General features: G+C 39.0%; 1 protein-coding gene across 1 annotated transcript in view; it reads left to right on the top strand.

Annotated features, from left to right (window-relative positions):
* The first annotated feature begins 5,069 nt into the window (after window positions 1-5,069).
* The window catches only part of LOC133647457 (serine/threonine-protein kinase 4-like), a 38,538-nt gene continuing 22,976 nt past the window's right edge, over window positions 5,070-20,631 (top strand). Inside the window, exons 1-9 of the mRNA XM_062043338.1 lie at window positions 5,070-5,504; window positions 14,600-14,680; window positions 14,760-14,888; window positions 15,118-15,232; window positions 15,354-15,518; window positions 16,399-16,566; window positions 17,099-17,236; window positions 18,429-18,563; window positions 18,641-18,851. Of these exons, the coding sequence (XP_061899322.1) occupies window positions 5,461-5,504; window positions 14,600-14,680; window positions 14,760-14,888; window positions 15,118-15,232; window positions 15,354-15,518; window positions 16,399-16,566; window positions 17,099-17,236; window positions 18,429-18,563; window positions 18,641-18,851 (1,186 nt within the window). The 5' untranslated portion in view covers window positions 5,070-5,460. The remainder of the gene's footprint in view (window positions 5,505-14,599; window positions 14,681-14,759; window positions 14,889-15,117; window positions 15,233-15,353; window positions 15,519-16,398; window positions 16,567-17,098; window positions 17,237-18,428; window positions 18,564-18,640; window positions 18,852-20,631) is intronic.

Genomic DNA, 20,631 nt, shown 5'->3' with positions numbered 1-20,631 from the left:
AAGTTTAAGTGTGGGCTTTAGTTGATATAACACTCCCGTCAGGGGGTGTTTCTACGGTGGGGGTGCATTATCCAGCACAACAGCGGCGCATGGACTTCATTTGTAAGTAAAGGTAAGACCATAATAACGTTTTTTTAATTAAAAGTGCTTTTTTGAGTGCTACAGTTTATGTGTAAAGTTAAGTTAAAGTATCAATGATTGTCACACACACACACACTAGGTGTAATGAAATTTGTCCTATGCATTTGACCCATCCCCTTGTTCACCCCCTGGGAGGTGAGGGGAGCAGTGGGCAGCAGCGGCGCCGCACCCGGGAATTATTTTTGGTGATTTAACCCCCAATTCCAACCCTTGATGCTGAGTGCCAAGCAGGGAAGAATGCTGGTATGAGCTTTTAAACACAACCCGCTAACTGCTGCCAATCAAATGGTGAATAAGATACTCTTTAGGGTTCATATGTTTGTAAATCTGACTGTGATGAAGTCAGTGCCTCACCAGCCATGAACCTCACTGCACGTCACTGATATATATATATATATATATATATATATATATATATATATATATATATATATATATATATATATATATATATATATATATATATATATATACATATATACATATATACATATATATATATACATATATATATATATATACATATATACATACACACATACATACATACATTTATACATACAGTATATTATTTATTTATTTTGCCGTTTTTGTTCACATGTTAAAGGTGTTTTAATGAATATACATGCATGTTTAACATATAGATTCCTTTCTTTCATTAAGACAAGAATATAAGTTGGTGTATTACCTGATTCTGATGACTTGCATTGATTGGAATCAGACAGTAGTGCTGATAACGTCCATGTTTTCAAATGGAGGAGGAAAAAAAGTTCCTCCTTTCTGTCTAATACCACATGAAAGTGGTTTGTTTTTGGCATCTTATTTGTCCAGCTTCTATATTAGTTTTTATACACTTTACAAGAAATACATTGGTGGCAAACTCGTAGCTTGTTTGCGCTGGCTTTCGGAGACTCTTATTTTGTTAGCGCAGGCGCGATAGAGCAGCACTTTTATTGTGAAGACAGGAACTGTGCGGTCAGTGCTTAGGCTTTTGACAGGAAGTGTGGTTAAAATAAAAAAGTGTCTTTTTTCCTTTACACTTTTGATTGATTGATTGAAACTTTTATTAGTAGATTGCACAGTACAGTACATGTTCCGTACAATTGACCACTAAATGGTAACACCCGAATAAGTTTTTCAACTTGTTTAAGTCGGGGTCCACGTGTGACGGTCATGTGACCGCCTGGCTCTGTTTGATTGGTCCAACGTCACCAGTGACTGCATCTGATTGGTGAAACGGAGTCAAACGTCACCAGTGATTGCATCTGATTGGTGAAACGCAAGCATGCGATAGATCCTACTTTGAAGGTCTGTCTGACAAACAAAGCGTGCATTAACAGATCGATAAAAATCAGTAGCGAGTAGCGAGTTGAATGTAGTTAAATGGAGCGGAGTAAAAATAGCGTTTCTTCTCTATAAATATACTCAAGTAAAAGTATGTTGCATTAAAACTACTCTTAGAAGTACAATTTATCCCAAAAGTTACTCAAGTAGACGTAACGGAGTAAATGTAGTGCGTTACTACCCACCTCACCATGAATACATGGAAACATGTACAGTTAATTCATGTGATATGTATTGGTATCAGCCGATCTCATTTAATAATGATCGAAATCGTGAGCTTAAATCCCAGATGTTTTGTGACTGAGGCAAATTAAAAACGTTTCCTTGTCCAGTCATGTAACTTGTCGTTGTAGTTTTCTTAAAAGCAGGGGCGCTCTACCACCCTACACAGCTTAAAATGAATGTTAAGATCTTGTTTTTGTTCTCGTGCACCCAATATCGTGTATTGTCTCGTGACATGAGTGCATCATCACACCCCGACTGAGCACTCAGCGTTCAGTGTGAACGCACTTAAGCACCAAAGATTAAGTACGGAATAGTGCTAATTTAAAACCCAGAAAAGTTGTTTAAGTGACATTTGCACATGGTTAACTGAAATGATGTGTTTTATGATGCTCAGTACACAGTGGCGGAGCCCAGGAAGCAAGCGTATGCGGACTTCTACAAGCAGTACGACTCCGTCAAGGAGTTCAACGCCATGAGGGAAGCGGGAGTCTTCGAGAGTGTGCGTCCTTCTGGAGAGTAAAGATGGTGAGTGTTTTCTTGATCAACTTGTCATCTTTTCTGGTTCTTTTTCTGCCTGAAGTGTCAACAAATACAGACATTATGATTTTTGAACATAGTATTTCATTTAAGTAAATGTTATAATGAATGCTTCCTTTTATTTCTATAAATTATTTTTTCTTCCAGATTCTTCCTGCCACTCATTCTCGCTGTGAAGTTATTTCTCTTCCATTTTTGGATGTCAATTGCTAATAAATAAATGTATCTATTAAACCAAACGCCTTTTGTTTACTTTGTGAATGGAATTTATCAAGCACAATTTTTCTCATGATTGTTTGCTTGTTCTGTTTGGCGAAGGTGGTACATAACTACACCAAATACTTTGTAATTCATTCATCATTCCATCCATTTTCTACCGCTTGTCCCTTTTTGGGGTTGTGGGGGGTGCTGGAGCCTATCTCAGCTGCATTCGTGTGGTAGGCGGGGTACACCCTGGACAAGTCGCCACCTCATAGCAGGGCCAACACGGATAGACAGACAATATTCACACTCACATTCACACACTTGGGCCAATTTAGAGTTGCCAATCAACCTATCCCCAGGTGCATGTCTTTGGAGGTGGAAGCCGGAGTACCCGGAGGGAACCCACGCAGTCACGGGGAGAACATGCAAACTCCACACAGAAAGACCCCGAGCCTGGGGATCGAACCCAGGACCCTACTATTGTGAGGCACATGCACTAACCCCTGTTCCACTGTATTTCATTCATATTTTTAATCAATCAATCAATGTTTATTTATATATTCCTAAATCACAAGTGTCTCAAAGGGCTGCACAAGCCACAATGACATCCTCTGTTCAGATCCCACATCAGAGCGAGGAAAAACTCAACCCAGTGGGATGACAATGAGAAACCTTGGAGAGGACCGCAGATGTGGGTGACACCCCCCCCCCCCCCCTCCCCTCTAGGGTTTATCGGTGCAATGGACGTCGAGTGGATCTAGCATAATATTGTGAAAGTCCAGTTCATAGTGGATCTAACATAATAGTGAGAGTCCAGTCCGTGGTAATTGAATTGAGCTATTTTGGAAAATAATGTCCAGTAAAATTAATAAATTAGCATCATATATTAACTGTTTAATTTCAGGTGACATTGGCAACATTAAATTGGCCCGAGAGTGTGTATGTTGTCTATTTGTGTTGGCCCTGTGATGAGATGGCGACTTGTCCAGGGTGGACCCTGCCTTCTGCCCGAGTGCAGCAGGAATAGGCTCCAACCCCCTCTCGCGACCGAGAAGGATAGGCAGTAAAAAAAAGGAACGGATAGATAACTCTGATGTAAGAGTGATTAGACTTAGACTTAGACAAACATTATTGATCCACAAGGGACGCAACCGAGAAGGATAAGCAGTAAAAAAAAGGAACGGATAGATGACTCCGATGTAAGAGTGATTAGACTTAGACTTAGACAAACATTATTGATCCACAAGGGAACTTGTTCCACACAGTAGCTCAGTTACAAAGGATGGAAAGAATAATGCAGGTATAAAGTAGACTAAAAATGAACCATAGTAGCAATAGAAAATATAACTAGGGCTGCAACTAACAACTAATTTGATCATCGTTTAATCTGTCGATTATTACTTCGATTAATCGATTAATAATCGGATAAAAGAGACAAACTACATTTCTATCCTTTCCAGTATTTTATTGAAAAAAAAACAGCATACTAGCTCCATACTTATTTTGATTATTGTTTCTCAGCTGTTTGTAAATGTAGCAGTTTATAAATAAAGGTTTATAAAAAAATAATTTAAAAAAGTAGCCTCTGCGCATGCGCATAGCATAGATCCAACGAATCGATGACTAAATTATTCGCCAACTATTTTTAAAATCGAATTTAATCGATTAGTTGTTGCAGCCCTAAATATAATATATATACAGTATATATTTACTAGAGATGTCCGATAATATCGGCCTTTTGGTTTTTTTGTGTTTTTTTTTTATTAAATCAACATAAAAAACACAAGATACACTTACAATTAGTGCACCAACCCAAAAAACCTCCCTCCCCCATTTACACTCATTCACACAAAAGGGTCTGTTTCTTTCTGTTATTAATATTCTGGTTCCTACATTATATATCAATATATATCAATACAGTCTGCAAGGGATACAGTCCGTAAGCACACATGATTATGTGTGCTGCTGGTCCACTAATAGTACTAACCTTTAACAGTTAATTTGACTCATTTTCATTAATTACTAGTTTCTATGTAACTTTTTTTTATATTGTTTTACTTTATTTTTTATTCAAGAAAATGTTTTTAATTGATTTATCTTATTTTTATTTTTTTTATTTTTTAAAAAGGACCTTATCTTCATCATACCTGGTTGTCCAAAGTAGGCATAATAATGTGTTTATTCCAATACTGTATATATCGGTATCGGTTGATATCGGTATAGGTAATTAAAGAGTTGGACAATATCGGATGTCGGCAAAAAGCCATTATCGGACATCCCTTATATTTACATATTATATATATATATATATATATATATATATATATATATATATATATATATATATATATATATATATATATATATATATATATATATATACACACACACATACAGCTTATATATCAATAATTAGTTCATTTTCTACTAATGTGTTCTCACAGTTTATCAAAACAGTCAGTTTGCATTATTTATAACGATTGTTTTGACATGTCATTTGTCAAAGTAATGACATTACAGGTTCATTACACTTTGTAAATGAACTAGACTGGTTTCTGCCGCCCTCTGTCGGTCTCATAGACTGGTTTCTGCCGCCCTCTGTCGGTCTCATCCGGCACTACAGGCTTTGTCCCGCCTTCCTGCTTCTGCTCTTCCTTGTTCCTCCGAAGTGTCTCCACTTGCACTGTTCAACAAGTCTTAAGTTGTCCCCACACTGGAGGAGCATGGACATGCTGACAGGGGGACCATGTCCGAGAGGGACGTGCACACTAAGAGCACATCGTCTTAGGATATGAGAAGCACATTAAATCTATTTTTAACGGCGACGCTGCTGTACAACTAGCTGCTAGCCACTTAGCACGATAACAGCTAGCATTTTTAACGGCTGGTTGCTCGACCCCAAACTGACTTAGCTGTTAGCCATTTGGCAGGTAATCTTGCGGGAGGCCGGTGGAGACAAGCTGGTCGAGTTCGTCTGCGGACTATAAATAAGTTGAGCTGACGACCAGCATGGAGAACAAGGACAAAGTGCAGATGCGGAACCATCCTCGCAGGTAACACTACTGTCTCATTTGCCTGTATGTCTCACCTCTGCCATTGGGAGAACGTTAGCAGGTTTACCAGGACTACCTTCACTATTATTACATTTACTAGCGTCAACTGAATGACAGCAATCATCCTTGTCTCTGTCCAGATAGACCTCACTCTAGTACTCCAGCATGCTCAAGTTATTGATCGCTCTCAAGACATTGTAACGGACAGGTTCAAGTTACCGATAGTGTTTTTTTAAAAAAAGACGTTAACTATGTTATACACGTTTTGCTTAGCTTCAAGTCATTGGTTGCTTTTAAGTCTTTACTACTAGCAGACTCAAGCTATTGATCTCTCTAAATCTAATCTAAATACTTTGTTACTCGCAGCTCAAAGTTATTGGTTGTTCTAAAGACCATTACGAGCAGGATGTTGGTCTTAAAAAATTGGAGCCAACACGTTTCAAGTTGTTGGTTACTAGGTATCTCAAGTCTTTGTTACAGTCAGCTTTAATTCATTGGACGTTTTAAGTCTTTTTTACTAGTAGCTTTTTTAACAAATGTGTTTGTCAATTTTTTACTAGTAGCTTTTTTAACAAATGTGTTTGTCAATCTATAGACTTTACTTGCAGCTCAAAGTTATTGGTCATTCTAAAGACCATTACTAGCAGGATATTGGTCTTGAAAAATTATAGCCAACATGTTTCAAGTTATTGGTCACTAGGTATCGCAAGTTTTTGTTACAGTCAGCTTTAATTCATAGACCGATTTAAAGTCTTTTTTTTCACTAATAGCTGGTCTTTCTGAAGCCTTTTTTAACATATGTGTTTGTCAATCTATAGACTTTACTTGCAGCTCCAATTTACTGGTCGTTCCAAAGACCATTACTAGCAGGATATTGGTCTTAAAAAATTGTAGCTAACATGTTTGAAGTTATTGGTTACTCAGTATCGCAAGTCTTTGTTACAGTCAGCTTTAATTCATTGGACGCTTTAAAGTCATTTTTACTAGCAGCTGGTCTTTCTGAAGCCTTTTTTTAACAACTGTTTGTCAATCTAGAGACTTTACTTGCAGCTCCAAGTTATTGGTCAATGGTCACTCTATTATTTCTTGTCTATTACCATTGTTGGTATATTCATTATTCCTACATTGTTGATACAAATTATTGTTACAGTGTAATAATTATTGTTACCTGTGGTAATGCCACTATGATACAACATCTGTATTATAATCCTTGAACAAAGTAACAGTGAAACTCATGTGAATAATCACTGAATGGAGAACTAGGAGTGAGATTTAAAAAATTATCTTCTTCCCACTCCCTTTCAGGCAAAACTGGACAATGATGCATTACATACTATACATTACCTTTTGCACTATATTAATTTATATTATTATGTGTTGTCAACTTTGTACTTTTTTATGTCATTGCCTGAAATAAATAAATAATGAATGAAAAAATGAAACTCTAAAGACTTTTACTGGTAGAATCACGTTATTGGTCACTCGAAAGACTTTGTAACTTACAGGTTCAAATTATTAGTCTTAAAAATGTGTAGCTAACATGCTCCAAGTTATTGGTCACTCAGTATTGCAACTCTTTGTTACAGTCAGCTTCAATATATCGGACGCTTTCAAGTCTTTATTACCATCAGCTGGTCTATCTAAAGGCTTTGTAACATGTGTGTTTGTCAATCTAAAGACTTGTACTTGCAGCTTAAAGTTATTGGCTTCTCCTAAAGACTTTAATACAAGAAGGATTCATTCTTTTTTTAAGACTCTTTAGCGAACATGTTCCAAGTTTTGTAGCCAACAAGTTATTGCTCACTTGCAACACCTTTTTACGACTCACACTCAGCTTTCAATCAATGGTAGCTTTTAAGTCTTTATTTCTTGTAGACTCTTGTTTTTTCTAAAAAAATATAGCGAACGTATTTGTTGCTCCAAAATCTTTGTTACTATTAACTCCAAGTTGTTGGTCACTCCAAAAACCGTTACTTGCTACATCAAGTTTTTGGTAGCACTAAAACAGGTTCAAATTATTAGTCATTCTAAAAATCTGTAAAGAACAGGTGTAAGTTATAAGTAATTATAAAGAGCAGGTTTAAGTTATTTGTCGCTGTAAAAACTTACTAGAAGGTTCAAGTTGATGGTCGCTCTAAAAACACTATTACGAACAGGTTTAAGTTATTGGTTGCGCTAAGACTGTAAATAGTCCTTCCATAGTCAAATATGATGTGGTTGTCATCCTTGAATTGATTTGAAAGACTTCTCTACTCCCTTTGTTGACTCCTGGTTGGCTTACAAATATTGTCTGGGTTTGAACGTTGTTTCGTCTTATCAGCGCGTTGTTGTTGACGAAAGACGACTTTCCTGTTCTACTCATTATCATGTTTATAGTACTCATCTTGAAGTCCTGCCATTCTCATCGTAACTGGAACAGATTAGCAAAGATTGTTAGCTACACAATCAGATCAGCTCAATACAAACATTTTACAACGATAGTAGTGTTGACTTTTGATTGACACCGCCAGAGAAATATCCATTTAAAAATATGTTTGTCATTCTTACTGTGTCATACTGAGAGCTGTTTCTAATATAATAATATTTGCACCCTGTCGTGTACTTGAACTGAAGATGATCAGAGGGATTTTGAAAGCAGATTTGGACTTTAAAAGAGACGTGTGCACATTTTTACTGTTCTATTTGTGTTCATGCTGATGTTTGATGTTACAAACTTCATAAGGGATCTTTTTAGGTTTTCTTATCTATAAAGAGTCAAGTGTATTTTTGTCTTCTGGCTTGCCGTGACAGTCTGAGATGGAAATAAAGTCCTCACTGAGATTAGTTTAAAGGCCTACTAAAACCCACTACATCAATGATGAAATCTTAACATTGCATGCCAATACGGCTGGGTTAACTTATAAAGTGCAATTTTAAATTTCCCGGCAAACTTCCGGCTGAAAACGTTTCGATATGATGTTTGCGCGTGACGTCAACAGTTGACGCGGAAGTATTCGGAGCCCATTGAATCCAATACAAAAAGCTCTGTTTTCATCTCAAAATTCCACAGTATTCTGGACATCTGTGTTGGTGAATCTTTTGCAATTTGTGTAATGAACAATGGAGACTGCAAAGAAGAAAGTTGTAGGTGGGATCGATGTATTAGCGGCGGACTACAGCAACACAACCAGGAGGACTTTGATAGCAGACGCGCTAGCCGAACGACCTCACCCTTCACTTCCTCCGTCTCCGGGCCACCAACCGCATCTGTGATCGGGTGAAGTCCTTCGTCGTATCGTCGATTGCTGGAACGCAGGTGAGCACGGGTCGTGATGAGCAGATGAGAGCTGGCGTAGGTGCAGAGCTAATGTTTTTAGCATAGCTGTGTCGAGGTTCCGTAGCTAAGTTAGCTTCAATGGCGTCGTTAGCAACAGCATTGCTAAGCTTCGCCAAGCTGGAAAGCATTAACCATGTATTTACATGTCCAGAGTTTGGTAGTATTGTTGATCTTCTGTCAATCCTTCCAGTCAGGGACTTATTTGTTTTGTTTCTATATACAGTAAATCCCGATGGTATCACGTTTGCTCAGTAGCTAAAGAGCTTTGCCGATGTATTGTCGTAGAGATAAAAGTCACTGTGAATGTCCGTTTCGCGTTCTCGACTCTCATTTTCAAGAGGATATAGTATCCGAGGTGGTTTAAAATACAAATCCGTGATCCACAATAGAAAAAGGAGAGAGTGTAGAATCCAATGAACCCTTGTACCTAAGTTACGGTCAGAGTGAAAAAAGATACGTTCTGCACTGCACGCTAGTCCTTCACTTTCACGTTCCTCATCCACGAATCTTTCATCCTCGCTCAAATTAATGGGGTAATCGTCGCTTTCTCGGTCCGAATCTCTCTCGCTGCTGGTGTAAACAATAGGAAAATGTGAGCAGTCCTTCCTCCGGTGTCGTCACGCTACTTCCGGTAGGGGCAAGGCTTTTTTTTATCAGAGACCAAAAGTTGCGAACTTTATTGTCGTTGTTCTATACTAAATCCTTTCAGCAAAAATATGGCAATATCGCGAAATGATCAAGTATGACACATAGAATGGATCTGCTATCCCCGTTTAAATAAAAACAATTAATTTCAGTAGGCCTTTAACCCATCTTGAACAGGCGCATTCTTGCTAATGCAGATACAGACAATATAAATTATTTAAATTTGGCCGACGGTAGAGTTTTTAATACTGTCATTGCATTGTGATAATGCATGTTGATTAGACATTGTAGCTGTGTCTGCAAAATTAACAGCGACAAGCGAAGAAAAACATTTTTGCATTCTAGCTAATGTCCTTCCACAGTACAAAGTCAGCTTCCATGGTGGCAAATAAACTGTTATTTACAAGTATCATGCCTGCAGCGCGAGGAATATCTAAACATGCTACATTACACACCGTTGGAGGATATACTAACCGCTAACCATAAATATTAAAAATAACGATAAGTATAATATCATTATTAGATCCATACTATAATAGCTAAATTTATATTTTTCTAATATCAACATTTTTTGTTTGTTTTTGTTATTGTTTACAAACTCAACGAATAAGTCACTGGACACAGAAGGACTTTAGGAGCAAAAACCAAAGGATTTAAATCAGAACCAATAGTAGAATTTAATTGTAATATTCAATTGATTATCATCAAAAACATCCTGTGTTTTTGTCTTAAACATTTTAAGTCTCAGTATCAGCATTGTTATGACCAATACTGCCCCTGTAACTACTTGGTTTTGGATCGATACCCACATTTGTAGTATCGCCCAAAACTAATGTAAAGTATCCAAACAGAAGAATAAGTGAATATTACATTTTAATAGACGTGTAGCTAGAACCATGTTACAACATACAGTATAGTAACCAGATATTAACAATAAATTAGCAAGTGCATTGATGATAGTTGAGAAAATATTACAACTGGAAATGACGCAGTATGTTCAGTGTTTCCCACACATTCATTTATTTGTGGCGGCCTGCCACGAAAGAATTGCGTCCGCCACAAATTAAAAAATAAAAAAATTTAAAAAAAAAAATGTTTTTGTCCTGTCCAGCTTTTCAGGCAAATCATATAGTTGATGTAGATGCCCATATCGGCTGTTCAAATTTACTTTAAAAAAGAGAAGTGTAGGATACTTCTCTTGTTGCCTTATTTGTATTTGACTTTATTAAATGTATTTATATTATCATTTGGTGCAGCCGGGCCGGAGCAGGAGGGGATAGAAAGAGAGAAAAAAGAAGACAGAAGGGGAAATTGTGGGGACAAGAGGGGGATTAGACAGAGAGACAAAAACTACAGCAGCAAACACAACAACAACAACAACAATAGAGCAACATCAGCAAATACGACATGTACAAATATGATGGTAGACAAAAACAACAACAGCAAACACAACAACAACAACAACAATAGAGCAACATCAGCAAATACGACATGTACAAATATGATGGTAAAAGTAATAGCAAATAAGCAGTTAGCCAAAATAAAACACAATACAGAAATGACAATGAGCATTATTACACTACAAATGGAGCAATACAAATACCAATAGAAATAGCGCTATTGATAATGAACAATACCAATACTTTACCTTTATTATCAACAATACAGTTGTTCAAATGCAACAATACATATACTTGTACGTAATGATAACTTGAGATACGAAAGAATGCATAAAAATGGAGGGGAAGAAAGAGAAGCAACCTACATTAACCTTGTAGATTGTTATAGTAACAATTAGGTTAAGCTTTGTCAGTGAGCTCTTTGTTCAGTGGATCAGATGTTTGATGAAGCTCTGTGTCTATCTACCACCACTACTGTTTTCTGTTTATTTGTTACTGACTGGCAGGACACCTCTGCCTCTGTTTCACTTTATGTTGCTGGTAAATAATATGGTTGTAGTAGTAGGCTAAAGTAAAATTATTTAGTATGCACTAATTAAAGGGGCAGAGCTTTAAGAGACATTTTAGCTTTTATATTTTATAAGATATATTTTTTGTAAGAACCACAATTAAAAAATATATTTCAGTGAATAACTTATTGTTAAAATCTGTATATAAATATGTACATAAAGTGTTGTAATTATATTGTAAAATGGATGGATGGATGGATGGACGGACGTTTAAAACAAAACTGTTATTATTAATTAGTAAGTATACATTTTTTGAGCCTTTTGAGAGAAAATCATATCATTGTAGTAAATTATGCAAATTACTCGATGATGTCATGATGACCACGCCCATAGCCACGCCCATAGTCACGCCCCCACCACCACAGGTATCTTGGCGGTTTATGGGAAACACTGATGTTACTGCATGTCAGAAGATAAATTAGGAGCCTTAGTAACCTGTTTTTAAAATGGTTCTATTATCATTTATATACCAGATATTATATCGATGTATATATCGTTATCGCAGGAGGCTGCAATATATATTGTGATATAGATTTTAAGCCATATTGCCCACCCTTAGTTAATAGTTTAAAAACATTAATGTGTCCACATGAATATTATTTTTCTCTGAAAGAGGAACTTTACTTTTTTTTAGAATTTTCTCTGTCATTTTACAATCCTTATGTGAGAAAGTCACACACATGTTTTTTCTTTTAAAAAAAAAATCCATTCTGACTCGTAAATAAACGCTCGCAAACGTCAGCTAAAAAGGAGTCGATGAAGCGCTCTAAAATATCCAAAAGCCACCATCATCATTTTATATACACGCTGTAAGTACACTATATTGCCAAAGGTATTTGGCCACCTATCCAAATGATCAGAATCGGGTGTCCTAATCACTTGGCCCGGCCACAGGTGTATCAAATCAAGCACTTAGGCATGGAGACTGTTTCTACAAACATTTGTGAAAGAATGGGCCGCTCTCAGGAGCTCAGTGATTTCCAGCGTGGAACTGTCATAAGATGCCACCTGTGCAACAAATCCAGTCGTGAAATGTCCTCGCTCCTAAGTATTCCAAAGTCAACTGTTGGCTTTATTGTAAGAAAATAGAAGAGTTTGGGAGCAACTCAGCCATGAAGTGGTAGGCCACGTAAACTGACAAAGAGGGGTCAGCGACTCAGCGGATGCTGAAGCGCATAGTGCAAAGAGGTCACCTACATGTGACCTTCCAATTAGCCCATGTACAGTATGCAGAGAGCTTCATGGAATGGGTTTCAATGGCTGCATCTAAGCCAAGTCCAATTCAAAGCGTCGGATGCAGTGGTGTAAAGCACGTCGCCACTGGACTCTAGAGCAGTGGAGACGCCTTCTTTGAAGTGATGAATCACGCTTTTCCATCTGTCAATCTGATGGACGACTCTGGGTTGGAGGTTGCCAGGAGAACGGTACATTTCAGACTACATTGTGCCGAGTGTGAAATTTGGTGGAGGAGGAATTATATATATAATAATAATATATATAATTATAGTGTGGGGTTGTTTTTCAGGAGTTGGGCTTGGCCCCTTAGTTCCAGTGAAAGGAACTTTGAATGCTCCAGGATACCAAAACATTTTGGACAATTCCATGCTCCCAACCTTGTGGGAACAGTTTGGAGCGGGCTCCTTCCTCTTCTAACATGACTGTGCACAAAGCAAGGTCCATAAAAACATGGATGACAGAGTCTGGTGTGGATGAACTTGACTGGCCTGCACAGAGTCCTGACCTGAACCCGATAGAACACCTTTGGGATGAATTAGAACAGAGACTGAGAGCCAGGCCTTCTCAACCAAATTCAGTGTGTGATCTCACCAATGCGCTTTTGGAAGAATGGTGGAAAATTCCTATAAACACACCCCGCAACCTTGTGGACAGCTTTCCCAGAAGAGTTGAAGCTGTAATAGCTGCAAAAGTTGGAGCGGCATCATATTGAACCCTATGGGTTAGGGATGGGATGGCACTTCAAGTTCATATGTGAGTGAAGGCAGGTGGCCAGATAATTTGGGCAATATAGTGTATGTACGTATGTAATGTAGTAACAGGCACATTCATGATCACATGAAATATTGACTTATTTTGCTTATTTTAGCATACAAAGGCATATTAATTTCACAGAAGCATCACAATGTTCACTAGTCCCTCAACAACCAACACTAAGCATCATGCAGCAGTTTTGCTAAGTGCTGAACAAGATATACACAATAACACAACCACTTACTGTACAATGTCTACTCTCACTAGGATGCCGACTGATGGGATGTTCATATCTTCCCGTTTAGATGGAAAACTAATCATAATCCTCACAAAGGGTAAAAAAAGTGCCGCTAACTAGCGTCTTTTTGTGTCTTTCTCGTCATCTGCAAGTGTAAGTTGGATGTCAAAGTATACCAACTTCTTGGTCAATGGCCTCACCCGTCTCTGTCTATTCTTACTAGGATGCCGACTGATGGGATATCCCGTTCATATCTTCCCGTTTAGATGAAAAATTAATCATAATCCTACAAAGGGTAAAAAAAAGTGACATTAACTAGCGTATTTTCGTGTGTTTCTCGTCATCTCCGGGTGTAAGTTGGATGTCAAAGTACACAGTACCAACTCCTCGGTTTACGGCCACACCCTTCTCTTAAACAGGTGATTTTTAATGTAGAATTAACTTTCACCAGCTCAGAGGCGATACACCACCCCTCCAGCTACGAATGTCAATATAGCAGCATTAATTTAATAACTATCAATACAATTTATTTGGGATAGCCCCTTGAGATGCAAAATCCCGTTCTCAAGGGCGTCCCATAAACTAGTTAGGTCTCTGTGATCACGGCGCGGCTTAAAATAGTTTGTCTGCGTAAATGCTTATAATACAATATCACTAATACTTGGTAATATTCAGGTCACAAATGTAAATGGAGTATTGTTGGCAGTGTTTTAATGTTTTTTTAGAGGGCTTTATAGGTGGAGTAGTGTACTCTCATTAGCTGCATTGTGAGCCACCTTGTACTAGTCGTATTTTCCGAGTTAGAATGCATAACAAAGATAAACATATGAGTTCTTGTCTTACATAGGGATTGTGAAAGATACGCTAAATTCTATAAAAGTGCAGTTCCCCCTCTACCTCCTTGTTTTTGCTAATCTTTCTTTGTGCGTGTGTTACAGGCAGCTGAAGAAGCTGAGTGAGGACAGCCTCACCAAGCAGCCAGAGGAAGTGTTTGACATCCTGGAGAAGTTGGGTGAAGGGTAAGTCGCCCACGTCTTTCTCTCTTGTCACTCCTCTTCGCTTCCTATTTCTCAACTTCCTGTTGACGTTGCGCTGCAGGTCGTACGGCTGCGTGTTCAAGGCCCATTACAAACAGACTGGAGAGATTGTGGCAATCAAACAAGTGCCGGTGGAGTCAGACCTGCAGGAGATCATCAAAGAGATCTCCATCATGCAGCAGTGCAACAGGTGGCTGGCATTTGTATGTTAAACAGTCACCTTCATTAATCACACCGCATGCAGAACCTTCTTTGCAAGCGACGTATGGCCCTAGCATTATACTTGATATAGGTTCTTAAAGATGCTCACATTTCAAGGTTGTAAAACTGATTGCGTTAAATTGGTGCTGATGGTTTACTTTGTGCTATGAGACAAAGAACTTGAAAATGGAGGATGTTGTTCACTTTTGTTTGTCCAGTCCACATGTGGTGCGCTACTACGGCAGCTACTTCAAAAACAGCGACCTGTGGATCGTCATGGAATTCTGCGGGGCCGGATCCGTGTCCGATATCATCCGAATACGTAGCAAGACGGTAATCCTCGTATGAAAGCTACTTGAATTAACAGGAAGCACTTTAAAAAACTTAAAATATGACTGAATAGAATAATCCAATGATTGTTTTTCTCGTTTCTTATCTTTCTGCATGTGTGCAGCTCACGGAAGAAGAAATCGCCAGCATCTTGCAGTCGACTCTGAAGGGTTTGGAATATCTTCACTTCATGAGGAAAATCCACAGAGACATAAAAGCGGGAAACATCCTGCTCAACACTGAGGGTCAAGCCAAGCTGGCGGACTTTGGCGTCGCCGGTCAGCTGACAGTGAGTCCGCATCCGCCTTCTCGGTAGGGATTCACGATAAAGAACATTTAAACCGATCCCAATAATTTTCAGACCTTTAAAACCAATATTTATGTATGTATATTTACACACAATTTTGTGAGAAGAAATTAATTAACAGTTCCTTCTTCTACCTAAAATGTATACACTCAAAACAAAAAATATTCATTTTAATGTCAACTTTTTCGGCACTGCTGTTTCAGTGATCAAAGTATTTTTTCAGCGGCTGAATTTTTGGTGCATCATTAGTCAATAGTGCACAAATAATAAGCTATATGTATCGATTCATATTGTAACGACCTGCTAGTGTTAAATGTTTATATTCGTGTGTGGGATTGGCAGAGAATGAGGAAGTGTAGTGTGTCTGCACAGAGAAGGACGTGTGTGCACGGGAGGGAATACGTGTTGGAATTGGGCTTGTTGTTAGCATAAGATTGCCAATAAAAGGTTAAAAGCGCGTCAGACTTTGTGTGACTTCCTCTGAAGGTTACAATATATTATATTACATTTTTTTCCTCCTAAAAATATTTTTATTTTTGGCTTTTATTTTGCTGTGGCGTTTCACCATGATCAATTAATTGAAGGGAACACCCTGCAAATAAGCGACAACATCGTAGGGGGAAATGGGGCAAGAAGCCAGGCAGCATGACAAACCACTACTGATAGTACAATGACAAACACATAATAAGCCTTCATTACTATTAGCTCAATTTATCGGTTGTATTTTAATAATCGGACATATCAATTTGACGTCATAGTTGCAATTATCGGTCGATAGTTATCAGCCGCTGATATTATCGTGCATCCCTACTTCTCGGCGTGTCGGACAGTCCGAGCCTCACTTGCTTTAGCCTCTCTCTAGGACACCATGGCCAAGAGAAACACTGTGATCGGCACACCCTTCTGGATGGCTCCGGAGGTTATCCAGGAGATTGGCTATAACTGTGTGGCGGACATCTGGTCTCTGGGAATAACGGCCATCGAGATGGCTGAGGGGAAGCCGCCCTACTCCGACATCCACCCCATGAGGGTAAGGTGGCATACAATGTGCTCTTTTTAATCTCCAACTATGTCCTCTGCCTTTGTGTGAATGCTAAGACACAACCTAAATAAATGTCTTAATGCATCACTGCTGGGAATGTAACAATATGAAAAATTCATATCAAGGTATTGTTGAATACGCTCAAAAGGTACTTATACACAAACTGAAGTCTGTTAAACAGAGTTTATTTAAAAACAAATATCAGTAAATGAACATACACACTGTACTTTTCTGGCAGAAAAAACAAAGTATTGTTCTGTCTTCTTCAAAAGCAATATACGGTAATTATTATTTGAGTGTTTGAATATGTTTATTGTCTTCCATTTTAATTTGTAAAGGTTTTATATTTTTTCTTAATTTTAAAGGAAAAACGGGTATCATACATTGGTGAAGACGGCTAATTTGTGTTGTATTCGTGTTAGCAATTCCCAGCATAAGACCTTTTTGATTTAAACATTACGAAGTCACAGCATTCACGCTCCTAGATTTGTTGATGAACGTGTGGATTATCTTCTGCCAGGCTATCTTCATGATCCCTACCAACCCTCCCCCGAAATTCCGAAACCATGATCTGTGGTCGCCACAATTCCAGGACTTTGTGAGCCAGTGTTTGGTGAAGAACCCAGAAAACAGAGCCACCGCCACACAACTGCTGCAGGTATGCACATGCTAACTATACATTCGCATTTGATTTTTAAATGTTGTGTTAGTGGATCCATCAGTGAAGGCTTAAAATGTGTTTTTTTTTCTCCACTCTTGGTGTGGCTTCCTTGTTCTGATTTGGGATGCAGAATATTTTTTTTCAAGCCGATACTTATTTATATCTATTATAGGTGGAAAACTTTAGGCACCTCACGATTCGATCCGAATGCAATTCCTTGGGTGACGATTCGATTGTCAAACAGTTTAAGAACAACATTTCTCAACAAGCTATTGCAAGGAATTTTAGGGATTTCACCAAGTATGGTCCGTAATATTATCATCAAAAGGTTCAGAGAATCTGGACAAATCACTGCACGTAAGCAGCATGCCCGTGACCTTCGATCCCTCAGGCAGTACTGCATCAAAAAACGACAACAGTGTGTAAAGGATATCACCACATGGGCTCTGGAACACTTCAGAAAACCACTGTCAGTAACTACAGTTTGTCGCTACATATGTAAGTGCAAGTTAAAACTCTACTATACAAAGCGAAAGCAATTCATCAACAACACCCAGAAACGCCCCCGGCTTCGCTGGGCCCGAGCTCATCTAAGATGGACTGATGCAAAGTGGAAAAGTGTTCTGTGACTTGCTGTCCTGCACCATCATTTCCATGAGGACATTTCTGATCTGTTTAGCCTTGGGGTTGTTTCTGGTGGTTTTTTTTTTACTTTTTCCGAAAGTCTTTTCTTTGAGGCGGGCCTTGGTCAGCATCTTTGGCGGCGCAGACGTCTTCATGGGCTTTCGGGGCACCGATGCTGGCGGTGTTTCGGAATGGCTGGCCACTGGTGTCACAGGGTAGAGTGTTTGCAGAGCGCAAAGGATGTCTTCCTCTGAAGGAATAAAGTAGCCATGTTTGTTTACACTGTGAGCTCAGGGGACGTTCGGACCGCCTAGGAGGCAGGAGCGCTTGATTTGTTGACCCTAACCCACCTACAGCACAGTATCGATTATCTCATTGGAGCGACTATTTTTTAAATCCCGTTATCGGATTTATCTGTGACGTCATAATACTTAATCGGTCCGATAATTATCATGCATCCCTTGTTCTGAGTGACAAGGTCAATAAGAAAGAACCCTGTCGCTTTACTGGACTTAAAATTGTAAAAAAAAAAAAAATACTAAACTCTCATTTTCTGTTCTTTCAGCATCGCTTTATTAAGTCTGCAAAACCCAGCTCCATCCTCAGGCCGCTTATCACCGACGCCATGGAGATCAAGCTGAAGAGACAAGAGGAGGCGGAGCACAGAGAACAGGATGCGGACGACGACGACGACAACTCGGTAATGTCCCTCATTGCTGCGCATAAGTAACACTCTTCTTGACGTGACAATATGACAATAGGAGCTCTGTGTTCCAGGAAGAAGACGAAGTCGACCAGGGCACTATGGTCAGGGCAGGGCCGGGTGAACCGGGAACCATTCGCGCAACCGGCTGGCTGACAGGCTCACCCAGCGGCAGATCAGGCACAATGATCGAACACGACGACACAGGAACCATGCAGTCACAGCTCGGCACCATGGTCATTAACTCTGACGATGAGGACGACGAAGAGGCGGGGACCATGAAAAGTAAGACTTGCTAACATGGTAGACTTGTTGCTAGAAGTATGATATGGACTTTGATGTTACATGCTGATTATGTGTGTGTTTGTGTGAATGCAAACAGTGAAGTCACACACACCCACACGCTCTCTTGTTTTTCATCCACCAGAGGGTGTACTAAGCTCATTAATGACTTTGAGCTTTTATTATCAATGAAGCTTCCACCCAAGGGAAGCTGGGATAGGCAACCCCCGCGACCCCGACAGGGACAAGCGGTAGAAAATGGATGGAAAATTAAGAAGGGTATAGTTCAATGTGGAGCACACACACACACACACGCAATGCTATCATGCATTTTGGATGGTTTTGATCCTAAGACAGGAATTTATTTATTTGACGCAACATCAAAACAAAAAAAATTGGATGTGACTCAGAGGTGTACTTTAGCCTTTTTGCATATAGTACATTTAGTTTTTGGACCAACCCCAGATATCTTTTCATTTCTTTTTTTCATGTGGAAACGTGCAGATGTTATTTACACTGGCCTCAGCTATGCACTCAATAATAACAAAGCAAAAATAAAGAAATAAAAAGTGACGCACCCCATGGACATTATGTGCTATGAAGACACTTCAAAGCAGAATGTTGCATCAAAATACATCAGTGATACTCAGTCTGACATCAGAATATTTGGTTAGTATTGAGCTCAAAAACGGCAACATTTAGTCTTTCTGATTACATTACTGCTGTGTGCCTGTGTGCGTCCGTGCAAGTGTGCTTGCCTTTGTGTGTACGTGTATTCTCAGCTAATGACAACAAAGGGTCCTAGGCATCCAAACGAGCCATTAGATCAGATATCGATCGTCCCTGATGGTTGTTAATAATGAAGAAGCTTTTCATTTCCAAATGATTCACCACAAATGTAATGCTAAGCATTCCGCTGCGTGATCTGAATGTCAGAACACACAGCATTCGCCAGCTCTGTCCGTCATGTCTTCACTTTAGTGACAAAGCAGATTTGCGTAGCTTACATTAGACGCAGAAGAATCTCTTCATCATGGTCTCCTTTAGACCTGTCCAACTGGCGGCCCGGGGCCTACATCCTGCCCTCCAAAGCTTTTCCTTTGGCCGGCCGAACATCATCCAAATAGGCTTGATGAAACCATTAAAACTTGGGCGGCCAATGTGTGCAGTACTCCCGCCACACAAGGGGAAACAGCGAGGCATATGTTTCATAATGAAGCAGCTGTGGGGTGGGTAGAAGAAGAAGTAGACGACTCATTCAAACTTAAAATAAAAAATCTAAATTAATTGCGGAAATCGGACCTTTAACAACAGATGGACAACAAAAGTGTAAATGTTCTGCCCCGAGCAAGTGCTCGAGTCATTGTTTCTTGTCAGACCTTTTAAGTGGCGGACAATGTGTTCTAGACAAGCAGCAACAACGGTGAAATCCACACGTCTAAGGTTCATCACAAAACTTGGTCAGTCCTGCTTAAGTGGATATTGTGCATAAAGATATTTTGTTTATTTTGTATTAAAATTGCTGACTTTGTGATGTCTTTTGTATTCGTGGTCGTGTTTTTTTTTTCTGGGAGTAACTCCAGCGATCAAAGTTGGTTTTAATACATGTAGTGCTAAATTTGACCAGTAGAGAGCGATAACGCTACGCCTTAGGTTTAATTGTGTTGAGTCACATCAGTGTTTCCCACACATTCATTTATTTGTGGCGGCCTGCCACGAAAGAATTACGTCCGCTACAAATACAAAATAAAAATAATTTGTATTATTTATTTTTTTAATTTAT

Source organism: Entelurus aequoreus, linkage group LG01, assembly GCF_033978785.1.
Source record: "Entelurus aequoreus isolate RoL-2023_Sb linkage group LG01, RoL_Eaeq_v1.1, whole genome shotgun sequence".
NCBI classification, from domain to species: domain Eukaryota; kingdom Metazoa; phylum Chordata; class Actinopteri; order Syngnathiformes; family Syngnathidae; genus Entelurus; species Entelurus aequoreus.
Note: the sequence above shows the minus strand (reverse complement) of the source record. Positions and strands in the feature narration are given on the sequence as shown.